Consider the following 26,419-nt stretch of genomic DNA (forward strand, 5'->3'; position numbering starts at 1 on the left):
AATAGCAGGTTTTTAACCTATAGGGGGCCATTTGAGTTCATATTTACATTACGTTTTAAAAACTTTGTTTATTTAATTAAAGATTTTGACCAGGTTAAAGATATACGATTATGTGACCCCTTATTTCAGGTCAAACACCAAAATGACGTTATTTCAGGATTAAGTTTGGTTGAATGAGGAACTTCACCATATTGGTCGACATAGCTGTGTAATGCAAAAATACGAGTGTTCTTGAACGCACCAGAAAAGTAAACACACGATGGCGTGTGAAACCGACAGCGCAATGGCCAGCTATTAAACTCAAGTTTCTAGTTTAAAATACGGTAAATCTGATAATATGTTGATCTGCATGTTGAATATGTAAAAAAAACAGCCATGACACTGTTTGGTACGTATTCTTAACAACCATGTTGATAGCGTTAGCTAACAACACAGCCATTGCTACTGTCATTGACGCTAACCTCATGAGAGTTGATTTTAATCGATCAGAGTCCACAATTTACCAGCCACCAGCTAAAGGCAGATATATTTGACTACTTAGCAGGTAAAAAAATGTTTAAATAATAGAGACATTGCTTGGCCAGTAGATTCCAATTCCAATCTGGCAGGTAATAACATTGTAAAAGTACACTTTTGACCATTAGAGAGAGGTATTCTTAGCAATTCGTTCAAAGCTACATCTCAGCTGATGCATGTTAGCCAATACCTCCCACCACTTACAAATATAGAGGATCTCCGTTCTCGGGTCTTTGTGTAAAACGCTCACTGTGTTCATACTTTATATTCCTCTTTTTTATGGAACGCCAAATGGATCTACAACAAGACTGAAGCAAATCAGTTGATGCTTTTACAATGGTCTCATACAAGCGCTTGGACCCTGAAAATGTGCGGTTTTCTAATGCAGCTTTGTTGGGGGAATCTACTCTCACTCAGGAAAACGAAGCGGTGAGTTAACAATATCATTTTACTATTGGTCGGTTCAATTACAAACCTAGGCTACTTCTCATCTGCCAAATTGACATTTAGACTAGCCTAGGATTTATTGTAACTTACTTGACATGTTTGTGTGTTGTTTTGATCGTGTCTAAAGGTAAGGGACCCTGAAGAGTGTGAGCGTCCCCTGATCTCACCGAGGCCGGCATGCTCGGCTACGACCGGCCTCCTTGTGCTGGGCTCTTTGCTGCTCGCGCTCTGTGCTGGCTGGCTCCTGGCCACAATGTTCTGGCTACACGATGTCCCCAGCGATCAACCGCACAAGCCTCCAACACCCAGCTCTACTAATAGGACAGGATCAAAGGAGCAGATTCTTTCAGTGACTGTCCCGAATCCTCAGGCATGTGCAGTAATCGCTGAATCCTGGAGGTTCGACTGTTATCCTGAGAGTGGTGCGGTCGTGTCCAGAGAGATGTGTGAGGCCAGGGGCTGCTGCTTCATTCCGGTGTCATCCTCCTCCACCTCTTCTTCCTCTTCATCCCCGTCAGGCGGAAACGGCATCCCTTGGTGTTTCTACCCCGAGGGGTTCGGTTCATACTCACTGGTTTCGGTAAACGACACAGCTCTCGGAGAAGAAGGCAGGTTGGTGAGGGACACCAAGACCTACTACCCAGGAGACATCATGACTCTTCACCTGGAGATACGACATGAAACAAACACAAGGTTGAGGGTTCGGGTGCGTGGAGCTGCAAACTATAAACTACCAAACTATCTTTTTTTCTCCTTGGGGGGGGGGGGTACAGGATGGGATAGGCCAGTGGTTAGGGTGATTGCTTCCCAGCTGAAAGGTTCTGGGTTCAAAAGTCCCAATACCACAGCCTGCTCCCCATTGACATGTATCTCTGTAAAGTAACAATGCATGTGTCACTTTGGACCAAGGGTCATGAAATGATCAAATAGGAGTAATCTAGTTAATATCTCTCATTATGTGGCTCCTGTTTTTTCAGTAACAGACATTATTGTTTCACATGTGCTTCTTTCATATCTAGATTACTGACCCCTCTAACTCGAGATTTGAGGTGCCCATTACTGTCCCAAATGCCACTGCGAAGGCAGATAGTCCAACCTACTCTGTGGAGCTGTCCAAAGAGCCGTTTGGTCTCATTGTGAAGAGGCTCTCTACAGGAACAGTACTGTGAGTATGTCCGTCGCTGGAGTATCCGGAGAAAGTGTGGATAGTGTATTATAATATTATTGATAATATATATTTAGATAATAAGTCCAAGTTTCCCTTTTTTTTCAGTCTTAACACCACAGTGGCTCCACTCTTCTACGCGGATCAGTTCCTCCAGTTCTCCAGCTCCCTTCCCAGCAGCTTTATCTACGGCCTAGGGGAGCACCGCTCCACCTTCCTTCATAACATCCAGTGGACCACCCTGACCATGTGGGCCAGAGACGTACCTCCTGTGGTAATGACCAAGCCTGCACGCACGCATGCATGTCATGTAATGCCAAATACAATTGAATTGCTTTCCGAGATGTAGATAATCATTTGGGGATATCAAGGTGTGCATTTTCATTATAATTATGTGTAGTTGCCTTACTGATATTGTAGAGCAATCTACTTTTTGCTTCATATACATTTTATTGAGATCTATACATGAATACATCTCAGTCAGGCTATGGATGGATCATTTGAATAACTTGAATCATTAAATAATTATCAGATAGATAACCTTGCGTCTTATTTGTTTATAACGGTGACAGACAAGACGATAAGGGAATATTTCCCTCAGTGTTTCCAACTTTTCACCACATGGTGGCTTTGGCACTGATACATATTGTCCTGCCTTCTTGACTCCCATAAAGGAAATGACAAATCTGTACGGAGCGCATCCCTTCTACCTGGCCATGGAGGAGGGCGGAGATGCTCATGGTTTCTTCCTTCTGAACAGCAACGCCATGGGTGATTATGCTTTTTATAAAGCCTCTGTGTTCTCTTTACACTCTCTTGGTTGTTTTGAACCCTTTGAGTCATGACAAATGACTCGTGCACACTGGGACAAAAGTTAAAACAGATGAATCACCTGATAAAAGCAGAAGTTTAAAAGATTCAAATTGACTTGCTGTTTTTTTCAAACCAGTTATTCTGTAGACTCTAGAGCGGGTGGCATGGGGCCAAGCATCAGGGGGTAGAGCAGGATGAAGTTCAATCCCCGGCTCCTCCTAGTGTGAGTGTCGGGATGTCCCTAAGCAAGACACCTAACCCTACTGCTCCCGGCAAGGAAATCTTGTAAAGCGCTTGGAGTGGCCACTGGTTAGAAAAGGACATTTCCAAATGCGGTCCAGATACCATAGACTTAGATTTTATCCAAAGCGACTTATAACCGACGGCAGAGTCAACCATGCAAGGTTTCTTGCTCAGGGACACCTCAACACTCTACTAGGAGGAGCCAGGGATTGAACGAGCAACCTTCCGGTAACCGGTCAAGCCGCTCTACCTCGTGGGCTTGAGTCAGTTCTCATTTGTCTCTCTGTTTCAGTTAGCTTTTGAATTCATTCAAATGAACAAGTGTCTCAAAGTTATCAAGCTTGTAAAGCTCCTGTTAACTTGCAGTTACGACTGTGTTTATGCAACATGAAATCACCCACTCGCCTTAAAAAAGATCTGATCCTTTTCCTGCCAATGCTTCGTCAGACGTGGCCCTCCAGCCTGCGCCCGCTCTCACATGGCGCACCATTGGTGGAATCCTGGATTTCTACGTGTTCCTAGGACCTGATCCTAGTTCAGTAGTCTCACAGTACCTGGAGGTCATAGGTAGGTTTGTTTACGACTGCAGCCCATAGGCAATGCAACCAGGGGACTGCAGCACCATTGGAGTAGGGGACGTTATTGCGGAGCCCTCTCCCGTACATGTCGTTTAAATCAAAGGCGCGACGCAACGTCCACCTAGATGTCGCGTCCATTGATTGGTGAATTGACGGGGGGGGGCTGTGTGCATAACATGTCCGTTGCAGGTTACAGCTAATCTAAAGTAGCTTTGACTCTAATATGCACTGAAAGCTTGTAATTCCCAAGTAGTTTTTGAAAAGTTTGTGACAGTTATACACAACATAGGATTTGTGTTCACCAGTCACTGTTTGGAAGAAAAAAAAAGGCAGACTTTTTGTGAAGCAAACCATTAGGCAGAGATTGTGTTGTATGGTTGGTTGATCAATCACCTTCTAATGTATGTTGATGTGTTGGTACATTTCGTAGGTATGAATTGAAAACTTGTTGGTCAAATTGCTGTGGCCTGACGCGTGCGTGTAACATTCAGATGAATCACGCAGAAGCACGTTGATGATTTTTTTGGGGATGGACTTTGGAAAGCTAATAAACCACACATCAGGTCTGCAGGAGAAATTCTTGAAATAAATGTACATTTCTTATATTACATATCTTTTTCTTATGTGGATAGTTTAATTCAGTAAATGGGGGATTCATAGCATAACCTCCACATAAATCAATTCTTTAAAACATTTCTTGCGGATGTGTTCCAGTGAGTTCCTGAAACTTTGCAAAATCCCAATGTCTCCTTCTCTTCCCTTATCCTCACCTCTTCCTTGTCCCACACTAATCTCCTTTCTCAGGCAGCCCAGCGATGCCCGTCTACTGGGCTTTAGGCTACCATCTCTGTCGCTGGGGATACGACTCCAGCAACGCCACCTGGGATGTGGTCAAGAGCATGAGAAACTATGGCATACCCCAGGTATGAACGGGCACGAGACCAGCATTGGTGTATTCTTTTATTTTGTGTGTCTTGATCTCCTTATCACCCCATAAAACAAGTAGAATCAGTCATTCTGTGAGTCATTCCTATCCTGTTTGTGTTTTGGGCTGGCAGGACGTCCAGTGGAATGACATTGACTACATGCAGCGATTCATGGACTTCACCTATGACCCTTCAAGGTTTTCCACGCTGCCGGAACTTGTCAAAGATCTGCACTTTCACGGCCAGCGCTACGTCATGATTCTGGTACAATAACCCCATCTCTGCCACTTTGCCACTCTGCTTTTTCATCCTATTTCACAATCATAACTTCTGTGGGTTTTTTCTTCCAGGACCCGGGCATTAGCAGTACGGAGCCTGCAGGCTCATACTGGCCCTATGATGAAGGGGTGAAAAGAGGAGTTTTTATCAATGACTCTGATGGGAACACACTCATTGGCAAGGTGGGACACTCCTCTTTGAGATATCTCTCACCTCTACATCCAGCCCATGCTTGTCTATCTCCTTGCCCTTGCGTTTGGTAGGGAGGGCAATTTTTACAATTTACCGGGACGTTGTTTAATTTCCTGTCTGACATTATTTCCATTTTGGGGAGATTTGGCCTCAGGCACGCTCTCTAGTAGTCACAGACGGTGGCCATGTTGCAGCTCTTAGGGTCTAATACCTTCCTTAAGGCACACACTGACTACATTTCTCATGGGTGGCTTTGCTCTGTTGCTTGGTCAGGTTTGGCCCGGTTTGACGGCATATCCCGATTTCTCTTCTGACGTGACCCACGAGTGGTGGTACGACAACCTCAAGAGGTTCCACGAGAAGGTCCCGTTCGACGGCCTGTGGATCGTGAGTACTGGGCGCAGGGCATTACAGCCGTCTGACAACATGTAGGAGTGTTTTATACTGTACTGTTTCTAAACTGTTCTCGGCTTGGTCATCACATCCTCTGCCAGGACATGAACGAGCCATCTAACTTCCTGGATGGCTCGACCAATGGCTGTCCTTCCAGCAGTCTTGAAGATCCTCCGTACACACCAGGTGAGTAGAAGCAAATGCAGGCATGCTGTCATGCAAGTTCATATGCCCTAAACGCCTGATATAACACAACCGTATAACACAAAAAAAGAATATTCTTTTCTTTCGGTCTGTCGTAGGTATCCTAGGGGGCTTGCTGAGAGCTAAAACTCTGTGCGCGACGGCACAACAGAAAATCTCCGTGCACTACAACATGCACAGCCTCTACGGACTCATGGAGGCCAAGGCCTCTGCCAGGTCCAAACTCAGACAAACACACACCAAAATGAATTCATATTTGTTGCGAATTTCGTGTGCGCGTGTTTGTGTGTGTGTGGGTGAACAAACCATCCATTGTGTTATCTCACCCACACTTATTTTCCTCCATTTCCTTCCTTTATGCTCCCCAGTGCTCTGCAGCGTATTGTGGGCAAGAGGCCCTTTGTGATCTCGCGCTCCTCGTTCCCCAGCCAGGGAATGTACTCCGGTCACTGGCTTGGTGACAACCGGAGCCAGTGGAAAGACTTGTATGCCTCGATAGCAGGTCCGGATCTCTCTTATGTTTTCGTCATTTAAATGTATCCCACAAATTCTCCTTCATCTTCTTCAGGGCTTGACCATCACAATGCATCATGGGATGTTTTGTTTTCGATGCTCCGCCATATTGAGAGGACTGTGCTCCCAAAATGGAGACACTCGTTGTGATGGGATGTCGTGATGTACAAGCCCTAGACTTGGTTATTGCTCACTGTTCTCTCGACCTGCTTTCTTCTTTTTCTTCCTCCAGGTATCATGACCTTTAACCTTCTGGGAATCCCCCTGGTGGGAGCCGACATCTGCGGCTTCGGGGAGGAGCCGCAGGAGGAGATGTGCGTCCGCTGGACGCAGCTCGGGGCCTTTTACCCCTTTACACGCAACCACAACGGCATAGACATGAAGGCAAGTGGGCCGACACTGCAGAGCTGGAAATCCACACCATACGGGCATGACGGCAAATCTTTCCCATCATGCTCTCATTTTAGATGGGGGACGAGGGTTGAGACTGAACCGTGGCAACAACTCGCGATAAACAGCAACTCGTGTGTTCGTGTGTGTGTGTGTGTGTGTGTGTGTGTGTGTGTGTGTGTGTGTGTGTGTGTGTGTGTGTGTGTGTGTGTGTGTGTGTGTGTGTGTGTGTGTCCGTCCCTACAGCCCCAGGACCCGACAGCCTTTAGTCCCCTTGCCAGAACGGCCATGAAGCAGGCTCTGCTGCTGAGATACTCTCTCTTCCCGATCCTCTACACCCTCTTCCACCATGCACACGTACAGGGCCACACTGTCGCACGGCCACTCATGTTTGAGTGAGTACTGCTTACACTTATAAGTACACAGTCAAAACATGAGTTGCTGTGAGAGACACCGTCGCAGGGCCACATGTTTGAGTGAAAACTGCTTACAATATTATAATCATTAATCTTTCTTTTTAAAGGTGACATATTATAGCACCAGGTGTGAGTGTGATTAGCCGTTACAAGCCGTTTTGAATAAGAAGTTTCCCATCACAAGTGGGCGTGTCCACCTAGAAGTATGCTGGATAGATCAGTCTACCAGCCTACCCAGTGGACTGTAGCAAACGTTGCTTATCTATCAGTTATAAACTTAGGTTGACGCGCCCACTTCCGATGTCAGAAGAGGCACATTTTCTTGGATGGAAATAATATGTCAATTTGAAGTTAAATGTTGCCCACACTTTTGCTCTCAGGTTTCCCGGGGACGTGAAAACGTACGGTATCGACAGACAGTTCCTGTGGGGGAAGGGTTTGCTGGTGACACCGGTGGTGGATCCTGGTGTGGACCACGTGGTGGGCTACTTCCCGGCGGGCCTGTGGTACGACTACTACACGGTGAGTCTCCCTCGTTCTCACCGTCACTCAGAGAACAACGGCGCCGTTAACGGTGTCATGAAGGGAATCCCCTTCTTTATGATGTCCTTACTCGCACACACCTACTTACAATGAGATCTCAAACCCTCCTGCTCCGTCCGCCTCTCTTCTCCCAGGGCGACTCTTTGCTCAGTAAGGGGGAGGAGCTACCACTCCAAGCTCCACTGGACAAGATCAACCTGCACCTGAGGGAGGGGGTCATCATACCGACACAGGTGACCAGGCTGCCCGGGGGCTGTGTTTTTTCTAGCACTAAGACCGGGCCCATGGCTGTTCTCGGACTGGCCAAGCGAGAGTGGTGCCGTATTATTACAGAGAAATTTGAACGACCGAAATCGGTTCAGAATCATGCACGGCATCATGACTAGCGCAACGCGGAAATGAAACTGCATGTTTGTCACCTTGTCATGAATTGATCACAGTGTTTGATGGGTAGTAATTAGTGTGTGTGTGTGTGTGTGTGTGTAGAGGCCCAACATCACCCTGTGGGTGAGCAGTGGTCAGCCTCTCCACCTGGTGTCGGCTCTGTCTGAAGACGGCTCCGCCAGTGGCGATCTCTTCTGGGACGACGGGGAGAGCATCGACACCTACGAGACCAAGCAGTACGCTTACATCGTCTTCAATGTCACCCAGGTACTCGCTGTGCTGCATCCTTGACCACAATTTTCTAACCTCCACCTGCTCCTTAATGACATGTATCTCTTAAGAAATGGAAAGTGTAAGTGGATAAAGTGTCTGTTAAATGATAAACAGTGAGTTGTAAATTACAAATGGATAACAGTAGTAAATGATTCATGTAAATATGAAACATTGCTGAGCTCCAATCTTATTTTTATGAAGTCTCACTGTGCCTCGGCGTCCAAAGGTCGGAGCAATACATTAACGATAAGGCTTGATATCAGGGTGTGACTCTTTTTTGTTTGTTCTTCCAGAACGTGATGATATCCCAGGTGCTCCGCAACCACCTGGAGGCCACCTACATAACGGTGGAGTCTGCCTCCTTCTACGGGGTGAAGGCGGAGCCCAGCAGGGTGCTGGTCAATTCCCAGGACGCAGCTTTCACCTACAGAGCCAATCAGGTGAGGCCGAGTTAGTAACAGGGGGAGGGGCCCCCTGCATGGTGTCTGTGGCTAGGATGTGTAGCGCTGCCCAGCTTCAAGGGGTCTGGACTCCACACTGGTGTCCACACAGCACACCTGTCCGCATCTCTGAGCAAGATGCCAAACCCTAATTGCTCCTTAAGGCCGTGTATCTATTGAACTTTCTTCTGAATTACGTAATAAAACTCTAGAACGTGTGCGTGGTTGTGTCTTTCAGGTTGAAAAGACTTTATTGTTTCTACTGAACCTGGGAAGTGATTTGGCTTTGTTTTGTTTTGCTTTCTTCCCAGCAGGTGTTGACGGTATCCGACCTCGGTCTGAACCTCAGTCAGAACTTCACCATCAGCTGGGTGTAACCCCACTGTTGTTCGCATTTTACGTCTGCAGAGAAAATGTATTTAATGTATATTTGCACAATACATTTGAGTCATTTGCAGTGGAACAGAGCTTAAACCAAAAGGGTAAATTGCTGTGAAACCATTTCAAGCCGGCGGTCTTCGTCTATAACTTTGGGCTACATCTTAAAATGAAAGAAACCTAAATTAGTTGATCTCAAACAAAATCTCTGTCCGATTTAAATAGCTTGTTTGAAAAAGGCCCGCAATCTCAATTCCTGTAATCAATTGAAAGATTAGTGTAATTAGATACGTTTGTTTTAATGAGTTCTGTGTCATATTCACCCGCCCCCGCCTTACCATGGGACGAGAGCAAAGAGAGTATTAATAGTTTTGCACAACGGCTCTTAGAATGACAAAGGGATTGCATAATTTTCTTGATGAGCCTGTTTTGCACTGATTTTAAATTGCAGTATGTAGATCCCTTCATGAAATGGTGTTGATTTCTTAACCTTTTTTGTTGTCTTCCGATGGTACCAAATGAAAGAGGGAGTTCTTGACAATTTCACCAGGATGGTTTTGTGGCTTGTCATGGATGGTTGTGATTCATGGGGAGAGTTTAGGTATCGTCAACACATGGCACACAATGAGGCTAGGACGTGTTCTTCTTTTATTCTCCGTTAGTCTGCAATGGAATAGTTTTTAGTTATTTTGAATCGCTGTCCTTAAAGTGACACCCAAGATGAGGAATCTTTAAGATGAAGTGTGGTATGTAGGGCGTTCTGTATGGCCTGCTGATTTTGAAGAGCTGCCTTGCAATTTGATTGACACGCATTTGTTTAGGTAATGACTGGAAGACCGCTGCCAAGTTCTGACATAGCTTTAGCAAAGTGGCTTTGTATGTAATAATTTAGCAAATGTGAAACTAGAAATACAGTACGCTTCACACGATTTATTACATTCAGAATGCAATGCGAGAATGTCATTTGTCTTGATGTTGTCAATCGAATGGCTGATTTCATACCTCTGCTAGTGTTGCTGTCGCTGTGCTTTTATGTGCTGTATTGTTTGGGATGTTTAAATTATAAATGTGCTTTAAGTGATTTCAAACCCATGATGTTCAGCTTAATTGTAAAGAAGAGTTTATTTTAATAAAGACTTAATCACTCTGACTGAACGTTCTCCTGGTACTCTCATATTTCTTACCTCAACAATGCATATAAACTACATGCAGATTTCCTCAATATAGATGATATGTATTGAAATGTATATCTTTCCTCAAAGTCATTTACAGGTCAGGCTTGGAACAATGAAAACATCCAACCAATATTTGAGAAACTACAATAACTACATCAATGACCAAGTTCCTAAAACCATGGATGAATTGATAGAGTAGCTCTATCAGGTTTGGGTTTTGTACACATTACTGGTAATGCATATCAGTCAAGGGAAGTCGTAAGGTAGGGTAAAACAAAGTTTTAACATGAGTGCTATAGCAAAGAAGCGCACAAGTCAGTTCATCTCCAAGGAGATTGGTTTTCAGATGGGAAGGGATCGATCTGATGACAGATGCATAGACTACAGGAAACTCATTCCACCTTTGAGGTACCAGCCCTGACAAGTCTTGAGGTAACCATTGAGGTGACAAACTTCACTGGATCAAATTGTCTTACCAGAAAGAAGACTCAATGTAGAAAGGAAAAAACGGACAATAATAACTATAGTAGTTTATGTCTGCTTAACTCTTCTGCTTACCTGCCCTGCCCCCAGCAGTGGGGGGATGGCAGAGGGTTTGGTTCTGCATGATAACAATGATGAGCCAGGCTGAGCCTTGCAGTTACAAATTGTGTCTCAACTTGTTAAGTTGTGTTCTTCAAATGGTTTTCTAAACACATGTATTTCACAATTGCCCTGGTCTTTGAACCTTTCCAAAGTGAAAGTAAAAAAAACTATTTTGGACCTGGTTTCCAGAGAAGGCCGGCATGGAGCCAGAGCTTTGAGCCAGAGCTTTTCACACTACTGATAATCTGAGCTCACAATGGACATGTTTTCATTGGCTTGGACCAAATTTTCACAGGCTAACTGTTTCCAGATGCAGGACTCAGGAGGACGTATGTATCATTTAACGGCCGACTACGCTAGACGGCATAGAGGACAGCAGCAGGGTTCTGTCAGATGCATTCTGCCCTGCTGACTGGAGCATTTCCTGTCTGGATTTAGAAAGGATTAAGTGTGTGTGTGTGTGTGTGTGTGTGTGTGTGTGTGTGTGTGTGTATGAGAGAGAGAGAGAGAGAGAGAGAGAGAGAGAGAGAGAGAGAGAGAGAGAGAGGGAGGGAGAGGGAGAGAGAGAGAGAGAGAGAGAGAGAGAGAGAGTGAGGCGATTCTGTTGAAAAAGAGAGAGGGGGGGGGGGAGATTCTGTTGAAAAAAAGCATTCCTCTGGCTAAAAATTCAACACAAACACATTGCTTAGAATGTTGAACGTTCATCTCAAGAATTAAGTAGTCAAGTCAGCACTCAAGTATCACAAGTTGTGCAAAGGCTTGCACAACACGATACCTTTCAATTGAACTCCTGATAAGGCATTGTGATAGCAACTAGGCTTATGGACGTAGAATTTGTTCTATTTTTTATAAGCACTGCACTTGACATTTAGTGTTATGAATTAAAGGCCTTGAGTCCCTACATATATGGTAAGAGCCATATTTGGGTTAGCTCCAGGCATATGGAATCATTCGTCAATTCTCTTGTCAGGACAGAGCAGGTTATGCTGGCTACCTTTGGGACAACAGCCACACCTTAACTACGTGATCCAGTTTCCATTAACACACCGCTACACCCCCCCCCCCCCCCCCCTCTCTCTCTAAAACAAACAAACACGAAAAACATTTGCGTTCAGGTTCTGTAAAAAATCTAAATTTCTCACACACACACACACACACACACACACACACACACACACACACACACACACACACACACACACACACACACACACACACAAACACAAAAACAGACTACAAATAAATAAATAGGTGAAGAGTCAAAAAAATCGAAAAAATCATCGGTACTTCTCGAACTCCTCCCATATGCTACGACGTCATTGCGGTGACTTTTCAGGTGACGTCCCCATGGTCATTTGTCAAGCCAATAGTTTCCCGTCGCAGTTGACTTGCCGGAGACGCCGGGGACGCTTTCAGTTCTGTCCGCGGGAACCTCCTTCATACTGTCCATGGTGAGGGAATGGCTACATGGTTCCCACTGAGCTCACACGAGTATAGTTTTAGTTCGCGATGTCGGCTGTTAAAGGTCTCCAGCAGTGGTGCAAGATCCAATGTAACGGATACCGGGATGTGTCCATCACTAACATGACCACGTCGTTCAGGGACGGACTGGCGTTCTGCGCCATGATACACAAACACAGACCAGATCTCATGTGAGTACCAAGCGAGGACCCGCCGATTCAAACTTTTCAAAGTCTTCAACCGCGTAAACCACCACTGTGTTTGGTTCCCTCACTTTCCCACAAGAACGGCGTTGGCGTAAACGTCATAGCCAATACTTATGTTCGTATAAATATATGATGTACATATTGTATGTCTCTAACTGCCCTGGTTTGTGTGGCCTTACTTGGGCCATCGCCAGGGTTTCTTTCATTTATTTGATTTATTGAACTCAAACTGCTACTAAGAACTATTGTTCTTGACATTTGTGTTGTTGTGTCATTGTGACAGAAAGTCGCTTCGAAGTTCGTGTTGTACCAACTATAAATGGTGTAACGTTAGTTTAACAGTAAAAGCGAAATACCTACTAGGAAATAACGACTAACGTTAGCATTAGTCGAGCTCGGTGTTTAGGAAGGCACATTCTTACACAATACATTCTTCACTTTTAGCTAGCTTTTTTTGTATCCTGCGCAGTTGTCCCTTTTCCTTATCTTTGCAATCGGGATGCTCCCATCGTTATTCCATCCAGGCGATCCTCCTCCACTTTTTTTTTTATTTCTTATCAATGTCCTGTTGGTTTCAGATTCGTTTCCCCGAGTTTCAAAATGACTCCGGTTTCTCTTGTACTTTTAAGGGGTTTCTTTATTTTTTTTTATTTTCTACATGTTTATGGTCTGGTGGATGTTTACTGTTGAGTGCACTTCCAAATGTCAACAGTGTTGTGACTCACCAAGAGAATAACTAACCCTGACAGGTGAGTTTCTCATTTACTTTTGACATTTTTGGCATACATTTGTTATCAAAGGGATTCGTTTATTGAACATTCATTACTTCTTTTTTTTTTTTTAATGTAATGAAGTCAGTCGTCTTCATATCTAGCCAGCTTACAATATTTTGCTAGTTAACAGAACTGTAGGTGTTGTGAATATCTCTCTCAATTGATTGATGGCATATAGTACACACACAATTAATAACTATATATTACATATATAACTATATAATAACTATCTGCCAATTTAAGCTACCATTAACATTTTCTCTTTCTTTCGTGTCTCTCCATCTAGTGTTGACATAGAAGAAAACATCAACAGAAATGAGAAGACAGATTTTAGTTGAGGAGTCAATGTTTGGACTCCGAGAGTTCATCCAGCTATGCTCTTACTCATCAGGATGAGACGGACACGGATGCATCATGTTTATGTCATATTGTTGGAGCTTATTTCATGTTTTATATTGCCATTCTTTTTTTTATCATAATGGTGATTTGCAATTAATACCTTTTCCTTAAATGGTAACATTTATGTTGTATGCTTTTTCTGTCCTTTGTGATAAACCTAAGGACAAATTTCATGTTTGCTTTTGCCATTCTTTTGTTTTATCGTATTGATTAACTGAAATGTGTTAAACCTGGAAAAATAAACATATTGCAAAGATTAAATATTGTTTGTCTCAACAAAATATGATTGAAATCACTACTGTTTGGCAAAAATATGAAGATTACATTGAGAAATCAGCAAACATTGAAGTGGAAACAGCTCAGGGAACTGTTTATGGACCAATCACTTTTTTCACACAGGGTGAAAAAAGTGTTTTTATGTTCCTATTTTCTGTGTGTATCTTGCAGAGATTTTGATTGCCTGAAGAAGAATGATGTCTTTGAAAACAATCAATTGGTAAGGTCTAATTAGTAATTCCAATACTAATAAATTACTCAGTCAAATAGTACTACTACCATTTCTAGGTTACTACTATTTTCTAAGAAATATATATTTTTATATGAAACTAATATGAATAGAAACCATTATCTATCATTGGTTCAATGTGAACCAAAGTCACATGAAACCAATGATAATGATGGGTTTACCGTTAACCCTTTAGCCCACTGCCTGATGGACCAGTTGAGCAGAGGGAGTGGTTGTAAAACACTTGCAATCGAGCCACATCGTGGTCAATAATTACTGTTATTTAACACCATTCACTTCCCCTCCAGGCGTTCAGAGTTGCAGAGGAGAAGTTGGGTATCCCAGCCTTGCTGGATGCAGAAGACATGGTGGCCCTCAAGGTTCCCGACCGCCTCAGTATTCTCACCTACGTCTCCCAGTACTACAACTACTTTCACGGACGATCCCCGAGTGAGTCTCCCTCTCTCTTGACCCCATTCTCTTTCTATACTGTATGTGTCTATGGGTACAAATGTATTGTACGCATATAGACATATTGAGGGTCTCTGAGTAGAAACTAATGCCTGCATTCACGTGTGTGCATGCAGTTGGTGGTTTGGCTGGTATCAAGCGACCAGCAGAGATCTCGGAGAACGAACCCTCTGTGAAGAAGAACCTGCCTGTGGTTGCTAAGTCGTTCCCCGCTTCCAAACCTGAGGTGGAGAATGGTCCGCCGGCCTCCTCCTCCGTCACCATCCGGGGCTCCTCGCCAGCGAGGCCGCCCCCAGCAGCCCAGGTAAGTCCCTCAAATGTCAAAGACTATACACCTCCAATTTAAAGGACCTTCAATGGATCAAAAAGGGTTTGTCAATAGATTCTCCAAACCCTCGATTTAGCCTAGCAATAACGTCTAGCAATTACAACAATCAGGTCTAGCAATAGCAACGTTAGAATAGTATTCAAACTCAATTTGAGCAATGTTCATAATTGCCCTGTTTTGGTGACTGGATCCGTCTTCTCTCTGTGTCTCTTTTCTGCCTGGGTCAGAAGGAGGTGGCACATGAGAACCCATCGCTCCGTCAAACAGGGACCCTGAGTAATAAGTGTGTGTCCTGCAACAAGCTCGTTCACCTGGTACAGCGACATATGGTGGATGGGAAGCTCTATCATAGGAGCTGTGCAAAGTAAGGACCCTTCCCTACAATTCAGTTGTTTGAACAAAAAATTATTCAAATTATTGTTCTGTTTATCAACAAGCAATGGGAACTGCTATTCATTGCAATTCCCTTTGCTTGGTGAAGAACACAACAATTATTTTGTGTGTTTCCCTGTTCTTTGTTGCATCTAACCATGTTTCGTTCAACTAAGAGTTCAATCTTCTCACAGGTCTACTTTAAAAGCAAACGCCCCTCTCCGTGACTTGCTACAGCAAGGCTCTTCATCCAAACATAAATCTCGTTCTGAGACCCCTGAACCCAGTGAATCCACATCAGCTCCCTTCAGCTCTGATTCCTCCTGGCTAACTACAAAGAAACCACCTTCAAGCTCCCCCGGTCTGTTCTCCTCCCAGTTAAACAATAAGACGCAACCATCCAGCTCTCCAAGTCCATCCCCCTTCAAGAGCCCCAGTAAGGTGCAACCATCCAGCTCTCCAAGTCCATCCCCCTCTGCGTTAGCCAATAAGACACGACGGTCCAGCTCTCCAAGTCCCGCCCCCTCCTGGATAACAAAAAAGCCAGTCAGTACAGCCCCACCGTCTACCTCTGGGCCAGCACTTATCACCAAATCCACTACTGGAGCCAACATGCCCAGTGTTCAAAAGCTTAGCAACACCACCACCTATAGTAATTCTATCAGTAAAACTATCAACCCCACCTCAACCATTAGCACCACCCCCCGCAAGAGCAACATCAGTACCACCCCCACCCTGACCACCAACACTTCCATCAACTGCACCCCCGTCAGGATCACCATCAACAAACTCCCAATGGAGACAACCCCCAACCCCAGCAGGCCTACTGCAGCTCCCCGGTCCTCCTTGTCCGCACAGAGAACCCAGCAGGCCAAGGACAGGTTCTTGCAGAAGGAACCTGAAGGGGCGATTACGGCAGGGAATGACATCAAGGCAGCCACCAAGGAGTCACCTGGGAACAAATGGTTGGCGGTCAACAATCAGGGAAGTGATGTGCGGGCAGACCAAGGCCTGGGTGGAGCCGCTAAGGGTTTGGGTGTCAGTGGAGGGAACCCTGACGGCAACAAGAACCAAGCAGCAGCTCTCATCTCCAGGATGCTGGCAAAGGAAAGCAACAATAATGACACCAAGCCAACCTTGAACACAGAACGGTGAGTGATGGACACGCATGCACACTCACACTCGAGACGGCTAGATTTCACACCAGCATATATCTTATATATATATGGAGTTTGGATTTACGTTAAAGTAGATGCGACTGGAGACGATGATAAATAATTCAATATTTTTTATAATTCTTCTCATCCTTTTAAGATATTGACTTCTAAAACGTGTGTGTGCGTGTGTATACGTGCAGGTACACACTGGTACAGGTACAATTTTGTCTAGATCTAGTCTAATATGAAACCTTAACATCTCCCTATTATCCTATCTAGAACTACCCTTTTCACAGAGGCATCGTTGTAGGACAGACACAGGTGTCTCTCCTCTTGTATTTAACAGGGCACTGCTAGTAAACTAAACCAAATAAGGGTATTTACATTGACAATTGCTGTTGCTTTGACACAGATAGATGAAACCACTGGCTGCCTACCACATGTTTTGTTGCTACACCTATGTTGATCGTCCCTAGTTCAGCCCTCTACCTAAAATCTACCTAGCATATTAAAGTGGCCGACCCATCATTTGTGTTTGAGCTGCCCTCTCCTGGTGATGGAAGGTAACACTCCACATCTCCAATCAGGGTCTCTGAGGTGGAGACACCCAAAAAGGATCCGGTGCCCAGCAGAGGGAGGGTCAAGCTGAAGGTGAGCAGCTCTATCCTGGCTGTCCTGCAGACTCCAATCGTGGACCGCTCACCGGACAGAACCACCTCTGCCAGCAGCAGGCCACGGAAGGCCGACCTCTCCCCACAGAGGGGCCCCGCGGGGCCAGCGACCGCCACCTCCTCCCCGGGCAATCAAGGTAGCGTCTGGCGACAACAGACACTCTGACATCGTTCTGTCGTTGGCGAGTGGTTTGTCCTCTTTGGTGCTTCGCTGCTTCAGTATTCTCTGACACCAAAGACAAAGTGGCAGATTATCTGACACTGAACCATGTTGCATCCTGTCCTCTTTTACTGTTGTAAACCACAATCAGACATCCTGCGTTGAAGGGACTATGAATACACTTTACTTTATTTTACTAATCTTTGACTTCTTATTGCTCCTATCTTCTCGGGCTGCACTGTTTCTTGTGCTGATGCGGAAGTCTGGAACCCAAGCAGCTGGTTGCTATCAAAGTGACATTCTGTCATTTGGTTAATGTGCATGATTTGCCAATATAATGCATAACAATTCTACATAATTATTATTATTATTATTATACAACTAACTATACAATATACAATAACTATAATGTCCAGAGACTATATTCAGAGGATGTGTGACCATAATGCTGTTGATTCCCCCCCCCGTCCCTCCCCCAGCAGGACCAGAGAGCAGCGAAGGCCCCGCCCAGTGGAGGTCTAAACTCAAACAAGTCGCCAAGGATACCAAGTAAGACAGCCCGGCCTCATTTGTCTATCTAGCAGGGTAGGGGAGGAAGTGGGGGGGTGGGCCTGCTCAACAGTGTGAGCTGACAGCATAATCATCCATCACGTGGACGTGTCTGTGTCGCCTTCCTTTTTCTTTTCTTTTTTTGGTGATTATTTCCCGCCGTCCGCTTGCGGCCCCCGCCCCCCTCGGCAGACATGAGTCCGCCCAGCAGGGCCGCGGCCCGCTGCTCCTCCACATGTCCCCGTCACGATCTGTTGTCCGGGTTCGAGCCCTCCCCTATGGCCGCCTTGTCAACCCCTCGGCCGCGGTGCACCATGGGTAAAGCGCTCCGCGGCGCGGCATATGGCCACTGCTCTCTCCTCCACCAACGTGACCCCTTCTCTCTGGCTTTTTTTTTTTTCTTTTCTGCATGGAAAAAAAGTGTCATCGAGATACGATGAGGAGGAGGAAGTGGGGGAGGAGGAGTCGGAGTCATCGAGGCTGAGTTCACGAGGACATTGTGATTGTCATACGCAAGATTTTTTTTTTTTTTTGGTTATTGTCAGGAGGATTTTATTTTGTGTCTAAATCCAGCAGCAGTCTGAACTGTTCACTCTCCTGAAGTGTCCAAAAAAAACAATGAGGATGTTGTGTCCCTGGATGAGCCTGGGATGTTCTTAGTTATTGTATCCTACTGGGTAGACCGGGAAAATACACAGCAGCTGGTTTGCTTCAAAACATTTCTTTGAAGGCTGAAGGGAGTGTGCAGCAGATTAAATTCCTCAAACGAACTGCAAACTTTTAGTTCACAATTCTTTACATGTTACTATTTCCTTTTCTATTTATAATCGTTCCCTTCTGCACTTTGTCTCACCCCCCATTTCTCTCTGTATCTTCCACCAAGAATCTCAGATCCTAACAAGCCCTCCACTGAAGGAAAGTCTCCTGCTTCAGGGTCCTCCACGCCCGGTCCTAAACCAGCGGCTAGCGGTAAGCCCAGAGTCCTGCCGGTCTTTGTTCCACAGGCACATCCCCAACGCCTCCTACAACCCACTTCCTTGGTCTCTTCTTACTTGTGTTTTGGTTTGACCTTCTCCCAGGGTTTAAGAATGGAAGCAGAGCTCCGAGTGACCACGGTACCAGGCCAGAACCACTGCCCACAAAGGTGAGATAAGTCTTCCACGGCACATTTGTATAGAAGCAGGCTAGTGCTCAATAAACTATTGTTTCAAAAGGACGGGAAATCAATGCATAAAAAATGAATATGCGTGTGTTTGCTCAAGGCCGAGGGGTCTCCTGCGATTTGTCAGCGACGTTGTGTTTGCGCTGGATGTTCATGATACGTGCAATAATAAACATGAATGACTCAATTAGCTGTGACTGTGTGTATGATCAGAAGAAGCCCGACTACATCCCCAAGGAGAAGATCATGGAGGAGCTGCAGGAGATCGAAGACGGCCTCAATGCGCTGGAGAAACGAGGAGTGGAGCTGGAGAAGAAACTGCGCCGCAGTGAGGAGGGTAAGGTCAACTTCACACACACACGCACTCACACCCCACCTGCTTCTGTGGTCCCCATAAAGACGGGCAGGTCAGGGGTGTGAGTAACCGGTTGTGGTTCCGTTTCAGAGGGAGAAGAGGACGCTGCCATGGATGAAGTGATGGTTGATTGGTTCAGCCTCATCAGGGAGAAGCAGGTGGCCATGCGGCGAGAGTCAGAGCTGGTCTACATGTGAGTTCTGAAAATAAAAATAAAAATCACGCACACATTAGATCTCAACCAGTGCTGGCGCGTCACGTACTCAGGTTCTCTGGATGAGGCAACAAGACGTGTTGGTGGAGACTGGTTGCACTGGACCTGAGCTCCACATAATAGGTTTAAGACTGAAGATCTATCACACAGTATTCTGTGGGAAAAGGAAGTGAATTTTCCTGTTTCCCAAACTTGCATTTCCCCAAAATAATGTCATTTCTTTTGTGTGTGTGTCTATTTTGTGTGTGTGTTTTTGTGTAGAGCAAAAACCCAGGACCTGGAGGAACAGCAGCCTAGTGTTGAACAGGAGCTCAGAAGTCTTATGGGAAAACCAGGTCAAGACGTCTGTCTGTCTGTCTGTCTGTCTGTCTGCCTGCCTGCCTGCCTGCCTGCCTGCCTGCCTGCCTGCCTGTCTGCCTGCCGGCCGGCTGGCCAGCCGGCCGGCATAGATAGCACTTACAGATTAAGCTAACACATGCTCGGGTGTTTGTCGGTGTGCAGAGAAGACGCCCCGGGAGCAACAGAGAGAGGAGGAGCTCCTGGTCAAACTGTTGGAGATCGTCAACGACAGGAGCGCCATCGTGGATGGCCTGGATGAGGACCGACTCAGGTGGGTGCAAAGATAAACCGCTCTCTTATTCAGTCATCTAGCAGAGGCCTTTAATCCAAAGCGACTCAAGGCTCAGTTATGGTTCCACGTCAACGCAACTCAATGTCGGGTTTTAGTTAAAGGACCAATCACAGTACCGTATTTCCCGCACTATAACGCGCTCCGGATTATAAGGCGCACCTTCAATAAATGACCTATTTTAGAACTTTTTTCATAAATAGGGCGCACCGGATTATAAGGCGCATAGCATAGAAAATACTGCAGTCAAACGTTTGACTGGGGATGCGTTATGCATCCACTAGATGGAGCTGTGCTAATTGTATAGCTCGTCACGCGCAACGCAACTGTGAGACACAATTACGCAGTTCCAAACCTTAGATTTTTTAAATATCTTGCAAACGTGAATGATACAAAGTAGAGCATCGCACCCTCGAATCTTGTAGTGTGGCCAGTCTTCCGCCCGATTTCCTGGCTCTGTGATCGTATAGTGTGACCTTCCGTGAGTAAGCGCAGTAAAATGCTGTGTGCACTGACTACGATAGCGATAATGCTGCAAGCGGTGTGGCTTTATCGTAGTCGTAGTGAAACACTTTATTATTATTATTAAATTGTTTTTATTGGTTTTTCATACTGAAACATTTTGACAGAGCGCCGTTTACAACCAGTATGGATCAACCAATTAACTAATTGATCCATATATAAGGCGCTCCGGATTATAAATCGTTTTTTGAGAAAATTACCGGCTTTTAAGTGCGCCTTATAGTGCGGAAAATACGGTACTTACTGCTGCGTCTTGACGGAAGGTCACAATTTTTGGGAGGCCCTTGCGGTGGACACAAGGAGGGTTTACAAGGACGTAATGGCTCCGTAAACCCCCTTGCGTTGCGTCGACGTGGAACCACAACTAAGCCTTTACAGTGAATCCAGATTCGTGTTGCTAAAAGCCCTTACCCCCTAGGCAACAAACTTAAGCGATAAAGAGTCCCAATCGGGGCTGGAGTCGGCTCTGATTTTCATGTAGTGTGGTCGGGCTCAAGACACGTGGTTTTGCAAGGAATCTGGGAATCTATGTTATCTATCTATCATACGCTTGTTAACTGTTTCCTTAAGCTGATATTCTATAAACGTTATCACGAGTGTGTGAATGAGGCTCATAGAAGGGCATTATTTTTAGGCCAAGTATTTTTACAGTGGCCAGTATACATGGTGTTGATTTGAAACATTTATTTTTACACTTGACTAATGCTGGCAGAGTCTGTGTTCGCCAATGATGCGATTACAGATCCCTACCCTCAGCCATATACAGGAATAAGGGAATGTCCCGTTCGTAATATATTTGAGAAAAGACTTACGATTATAATACAATATCAGAATAATCAATGGTGAGTGTAGCGTAAGGATGAATGAAAAGTGTGCCATGGGGATGTTATACCAACCAAGCCCTAAAGGACCGAACCATAAGACATCAGGTGGATGTTGTACACCTTGGGTAGCCTGCAGGCCACACCTGTGCTGGTGCACCGCATCAGCTGACGACCCTCTCAGCCCCGCCCACTGGCTCCCTGCAACTGAAAGGCAGAGTTAGTCTCAAATGGGTTTACAGGCCATATATTTATCAAACTCCATTACCCCTGCCCACCAAAGGGCAAGATAAATCTCCCTTTATTAATCAGGAAGAAATCTTGACAAGGATGCAGAGGGAGGTATCCCTCCTTTAAGGGATGGTTAGAAGAAAAATGAAAAAGTATGGCCTATGGTGATTGGGTGCTGGCCAATGAACAGGCTGATAGCCTTCAGGGGTGTCCAGGCATCCAGTCACGATCACAGCAACACACCAAACCAGAGACAGGATCAGGGTTGGATGGGGCAGGGTGGCAAGAAACATGTAGACATGTAAACCTCCAATCTAGAACCTATACACAGCAGGGGTAGGCTTGTGCTGGCGCACAGGTTGATTCAGCCCCAACGAGAGCAGAGGGGCAATCCTAGGAGCCAAATGCGAGCTTAAAGAGGTGGGCTTTGAGTTTGGACTAGAATTCCAGAGCGGGTGGCAGACCCAGTTCCACAGACAGGCCACTCGATAACAGAACCCTCGGTTAGCCATCCTGCGGACCGGGCCACTACATTAGGCGCGAGTGGGGATACGTTTTTTTTAACCAGGGCTCCATGGGCCCAAACTATCCGGCAGGCAGTGTCTGATTGTATTGAAAGGCTCCCTTGTGCTTCCGTCCGTCGAGTCCCTGCTGCTTGTGTCCCCAGCCAGCATGTTGGAGGTGTCACCTTGTCCTCTTCTTTGCACCCCTCAGGGAGGAAGACGAGGACGTGCAGCTGGAGCAGTTGATGATGAACTTGGGTGAGTCTCTTCAGCTCCCCCCACCGGTGTTTCCCCAACCAGTGGGGCCCACCCGCCTTATACTGCATGTGGCTTCAAGGGCGATTGTCGAGTTTATAAGCTTATGGTTTTTGATGACAAATTTTATCATTTGCAAACATAGTTGAAGTGCTTTTGAAGGCCTCGTAACGGTCCGCTACATACAAACTCACTGTCTTATGATTCACAGCCATGAGCAAACTACAACGCATCACAGAGTGTGGGGATGTGCTATACCGGGGCCCTGCTATTGGTTCGGTAAAATCTAGCTGACGTGTGATAAGGCAGATGTACAGCAAATTTCAGAATATCCCGACATTGTCTGACCTAAAAGGGAGGCTCTCTAATTGAAGGGAGATGAAATTCTGTGGCCGTGTGTGTGTGTGTGCGCGTGTGTGTGGTGCACGTGTGTGTGCTTGGTCGGTGGGCGCCACGGCGTTTCCATCTTGTTTTGATATATCGGCTACTAATGGGAAAAGCATCAAACAAAAAACGTCCCTGCACCTCACTCCCTCTCTGTGTGTGTGTGTGTGTGTGTGTGTGTGTGTGTGTGTGTGTGTTAGTGCAGTGGCGTTCCTATTAGCCGAATGGGATAATGTGTCTGGCTAATTTGACCTCTCTGATAGAACAGAGCCAGAGTCGCCTTCATTTGCAATTCATGACTCACAATGCGGAGCTGAAATTGAGGTGATTTATTGAACTTCAGCGAAAGGGTTGTTAATGTTGCGCCGCGTAAACTGTGTCAACAGGCTAAAAGACTAAAGCCGTTGTGGTTTTAATGTATTCATGTAGTTTAAGCAAAGTTTCCCACGTCGTTGCCCCACTTGGAATACGTATCATCGTAAAATACTTCTAATCTCACCACGCTCGGTTCAATGGGGTTTTTATTCTCCTTGGTGGTAACTTTGTCCCTCCCCCCGCCCCCCTCTCTTAGACATTAAGAAAGACAAGACCAAGAAGAAGTCCCCCATTTCCAAGATTTTCCTCTGGCGAAACAACAGCACCAAGAAGTGAAGCTGTGGTGAGCTTCATGTTCGGGCACACAGGCCACCCCATATGGCCGCCTTTTACTAGTGTTTTATATTTGTATTTTTGTCGCTCTGGCTCTGCTCGGTTGGCTGTCAGTAACGTGTGGGTGAGTGTGTGCGTGTGCCTGCGTGCATTTGCGCGCGTGTCTGTGTGTACGCTCGCTGCCGAGGGCTTCCTGACTCAGTTATTGCCGCGTGATTGGGTTCCACAGCCCTGGATATTAGCTGAATTCCCTGCCAATCTATTTAGCACTACACACGCCTACCCATCCAGTGTCCATTGCTTGTTACAACGTCTGTGTTCCGAACGGTATAGAAAACGGCCACATCACGGCAAGTGGTCGAAAGAGGTTTTGACTCGACGTCTACCCTGTGCCAACCCTGCCCCTCCGTCGCCAGCCCCGACCGGTATTCACTTTGGTTCACTTTGAGCGTTGAACAACGTCTTGCTAAACAGCATTTTGTCGATCTCTCTTGATTAACTTGGGGAGCGCTTGATAATATAACAAGCCATAATTGGGGACCTTATAGTAAGACCGTTTTCATGTTGTCCACGTTAGATGTGTATGTGTTTTGTTTTGTTAATATTGATAAAAGGATTCAGCAGCCAGTGGCCTTAAGGTCTTTATTTCGAATGCAGTCCGTTTTTTTCTTAAAAAATAATAATAATCAGTTTTCTTTTCTGAATATTCAGTTCCATGTTAGTGTTTTTAAGGTGACGTTTTGGAGTTTTCTTTTTCAAAGAGTACTAATATTGAACATATTTTAGGAACAGAATTGAATATGAAATCGTAAATAGGCACAGTTTACACTAACTGCATCATTGTGGGAGGACCTGGTGTTTATTGCATGATTTGGTCCACATTGGACTGTGGAGGTGGAAACACGCGCTTACACTAAATAATTAAAAAAAGGTAATATTTTTGGTAATAGATCATTATTCCTTATTATTAAAACAGATAAGAATACCAGATTCATGATCATGCCTTTACGTCTTCAGCAGTAAAGCCCATGGAACACACTTAGGAAACGTGTTTGTTTCTCTGTCATGTGATCAAAGTTGTACGCTAAAGTTGGTTCGAAATGTGCTCTATTGCTTAACCATTAAAGTGATGTGATTCTATAATTGGTCTCTGCGTTTTTTTTTTTTATTGCTGTGCTAGTATTGTTTTTATTGAATTTATTGAAAAATAAAAACATTTCTAGAAATATGTTTTGATATATTAATGAATATATAATACAATTTCCACCGATAATCTTTATGACCTCCGTACAAATGTTGAATGTATTATATGTAGGACTACAACTAAAGTCAAATGTAGCACATTCTTTCAATGAGGCAACATGATTTAATATACGTTTTCATGAGTCTAAGTGAATATTTAAACTACGTTGGATGAATCACCAGTGCTATGAAACTAAAGCATCTAGTGTTTACTCACATTGGAGTATTTAGTATATGGCCTTGGATTCATAAGCGTTACAGTACGGAATAGGATGCAGTTCTATAGAGCAACCAACAGAGGGTAGCATATACCTTTTCACCCAGTTGAAAAGGTCTCAAGCTAGTGTAAAAAACATATTATGTGTTTATACACATGTATGACATGTGTTTGTATATGTATGTATAAATATGTGTAGGTGGATGTATATGTACTATATATATTACATATATATATATATATATAATACATACGTTTATTTATATTTGTATCTATATATATATATTTGTATATAAATAAACGTTGTGTATGTATGTAGGCCTATTTCCCTCTCTCTCGCTCTCTCTCTGTATGTTTGTATGTATGTATGTGTCTGTGTAATACAAAAATATATACATGCGTTCCTCTTAGTTTTATTTAATGTTATCAAAACCAAATAAGTCAACTGAGGGTAACATTGTGAACCATAACGCCTGCAGCACATTTAGGAATGAAAAGATCAGCCTTGATTCCACTGAAAGCACACACAACGGCACATGAAGCACAACAAGAATCTTGTACGCGTGTACTTACTACGTACCCATATTACTTTAATGACTCCCACTGTGTGCTAAATCTATATAATAGACGTTGGAAAGAGATAAATATAATACCTGGAAGTGTGAGGAAGTACTCCTTCATTTCCTGCTTGTTTTTAATCTCCTGGTGTGAGAAGCCAATACTGCAATATTTCACTCAATAAAGGCGACACATGTTGCAGTCATACGTCAAGCAGTTTTTAAATATCTCCATTGTGGCGTGATATAACTGTTCCAACACCGTGTCCGTACCAGTTAAAATCAGTCAGGTCAACCTGAAACAACAAAAATACATGTATTCCTGTGGTAAATGGTGCCTGAATGAGGACGGCCTACATTTAGGATGTTTGGAAAGTGCACATTCAGTTCCGAATCGGTCCTAATTATACATCTGAGGTCTTTGCATAACAAAGTGAACACATTCAGGGGCTCCTGGCTTAAGGAGTTTTAGCGAGGCGAGCTTCTAAAGAGCATTTTGTGACTCTAGTAATGAGCTTGAAGCCCGGGTATTACATGGTGACTATTTCCAACCGCGTAAAACCGTGTGATCTCAATGTTACCATTCACACTGTTCCAGCTGTGGTCGGACATGTTTAAGAATCCTGTTCAATTCCCCTTTTAAAGAGCTGTGCTCAGAATAACCCACAGTACATCCTTCCTTTCTCCACTTTTCTATACCCTCGTTCATCCGATTCCGTCTTCTTCCCTCACTCATTCTCGCGTCTCCTCACTCACTCATTCATTGATTAAAATT

The 26,419-nt window shown here is 44.8% G+C and overlaps 2 protein-coding genes across 7 annotated transcripts; both read left to right on the forward strand.

The window, feature by feature from the left end:
* Positions 1-241: 241 nt before the first annotated feature.
* gaa2 (alpha glucosidase 2) lies at positions 242-10,227 on the forward strand. Of its 3 annotated transcripts, none has more exons than XM_079759086.1 (21): positions 242-323; positions 824-945; positions 1,091-1,669; positions 1,983-2,128; positions 2,237-2,402; positions 2,803-2,899; positions 3,632-3,751; positions 4,567-4,685; positions 4,821-4,952; positions 5,039-5,149; positions 5,433-5,546; positions 5,654-5,738; positions 5,855-5,972; positions 6,125-6,258; positions 6,502-6,653; positions 6,906-7,054; positions 7,456-7,597; positions 7,753-7,851; positions 8,105-8,269; positions 8,569-8,715; positions 9,027-10,227. In XM_079759086.1, exons 2-21 carry the CDS (start codon positions 853-855, stop codon positions 9,090-9,092), a joined length of 2,934 nt encoding a protein of 977 aa, XP_079615212.1. In that variant the 5' UTR covers positions 242-323; positions 824-852; the 3' UTR covers positions 9,093-10,227. The 3 variants fall into 3 exon arrangements, with proteins under 3 accessions (XP_079615212.1, XP_079615214.1, XP_079615213.1); XM_079759088.1 differs by having other exon boundaries at positions 9,030-10,227; XM_079759087.1 differs by having other exon boundaries at positions 251-388.
* A 1,925-nt stretch (positions 10,228-12,152) lies between these two features.
* Positions 12,153-24,771, forward strand: micall2b (mical-like 2b). 4 transcript variants are annotated; one of them, XM_079758991.1, is made up of 16 exons: positions 12,153-12,505; positions 14,140-14,188; positions 14,506-14,647; positions 14,785-14,972; positions 15,224-15,360; positions 15,563-16,519; positions 17,113-17,333; positions 17,836-17,905; positions 18,789-18,874; positions 18,985-19,049; positions 19,284-19,404; positions 19,513-19,615; positions 19,898-19,971; positions 20,138-20,246; positions 22,553-22,599; positions 23,552-24,771. In XM_079758991.1, exons 1-16 carry the CDS (start codon positions 12,363-12,365, stop codon positions 23,629-23,631), a joined length of 2,592 nt encoding a protein of 863 aa, XP_079615117.1. In that variant the 5' UTR covers positions 12,153-12,362; the 3' UTR covers positions 23,632-24,771. The 4 variants fall into 4 exon arrangements, with proteins under 4 accessions (XP_079615117.1, XP_079615115.1, XP_079615116.1 ...); XM_079758989.1 differs by having other exon boundaries at positions 17,839-17,905; positions 19,281-19,404; XM_079758990.1 differs by having other exon boundaries at positions 15,227-15,360; positions 19,281-19,404.
* The last annotated feature ends 1,648 nt before the right edge of the window (positions 24,772-26,419 follow it).

This window comes from Pollachius pollachius (assembly GCF_949987615.1).
Source record: "Pollachius pollachius genome assembly, chromosome: 2".
Taxonomy (NCBI): domain Eukaryota; kingdom Metazoa; phylum Chordata; class Actinopteri; order Gadiformes; family Gadidae; genus Pollachius; species Pollachius pollachius.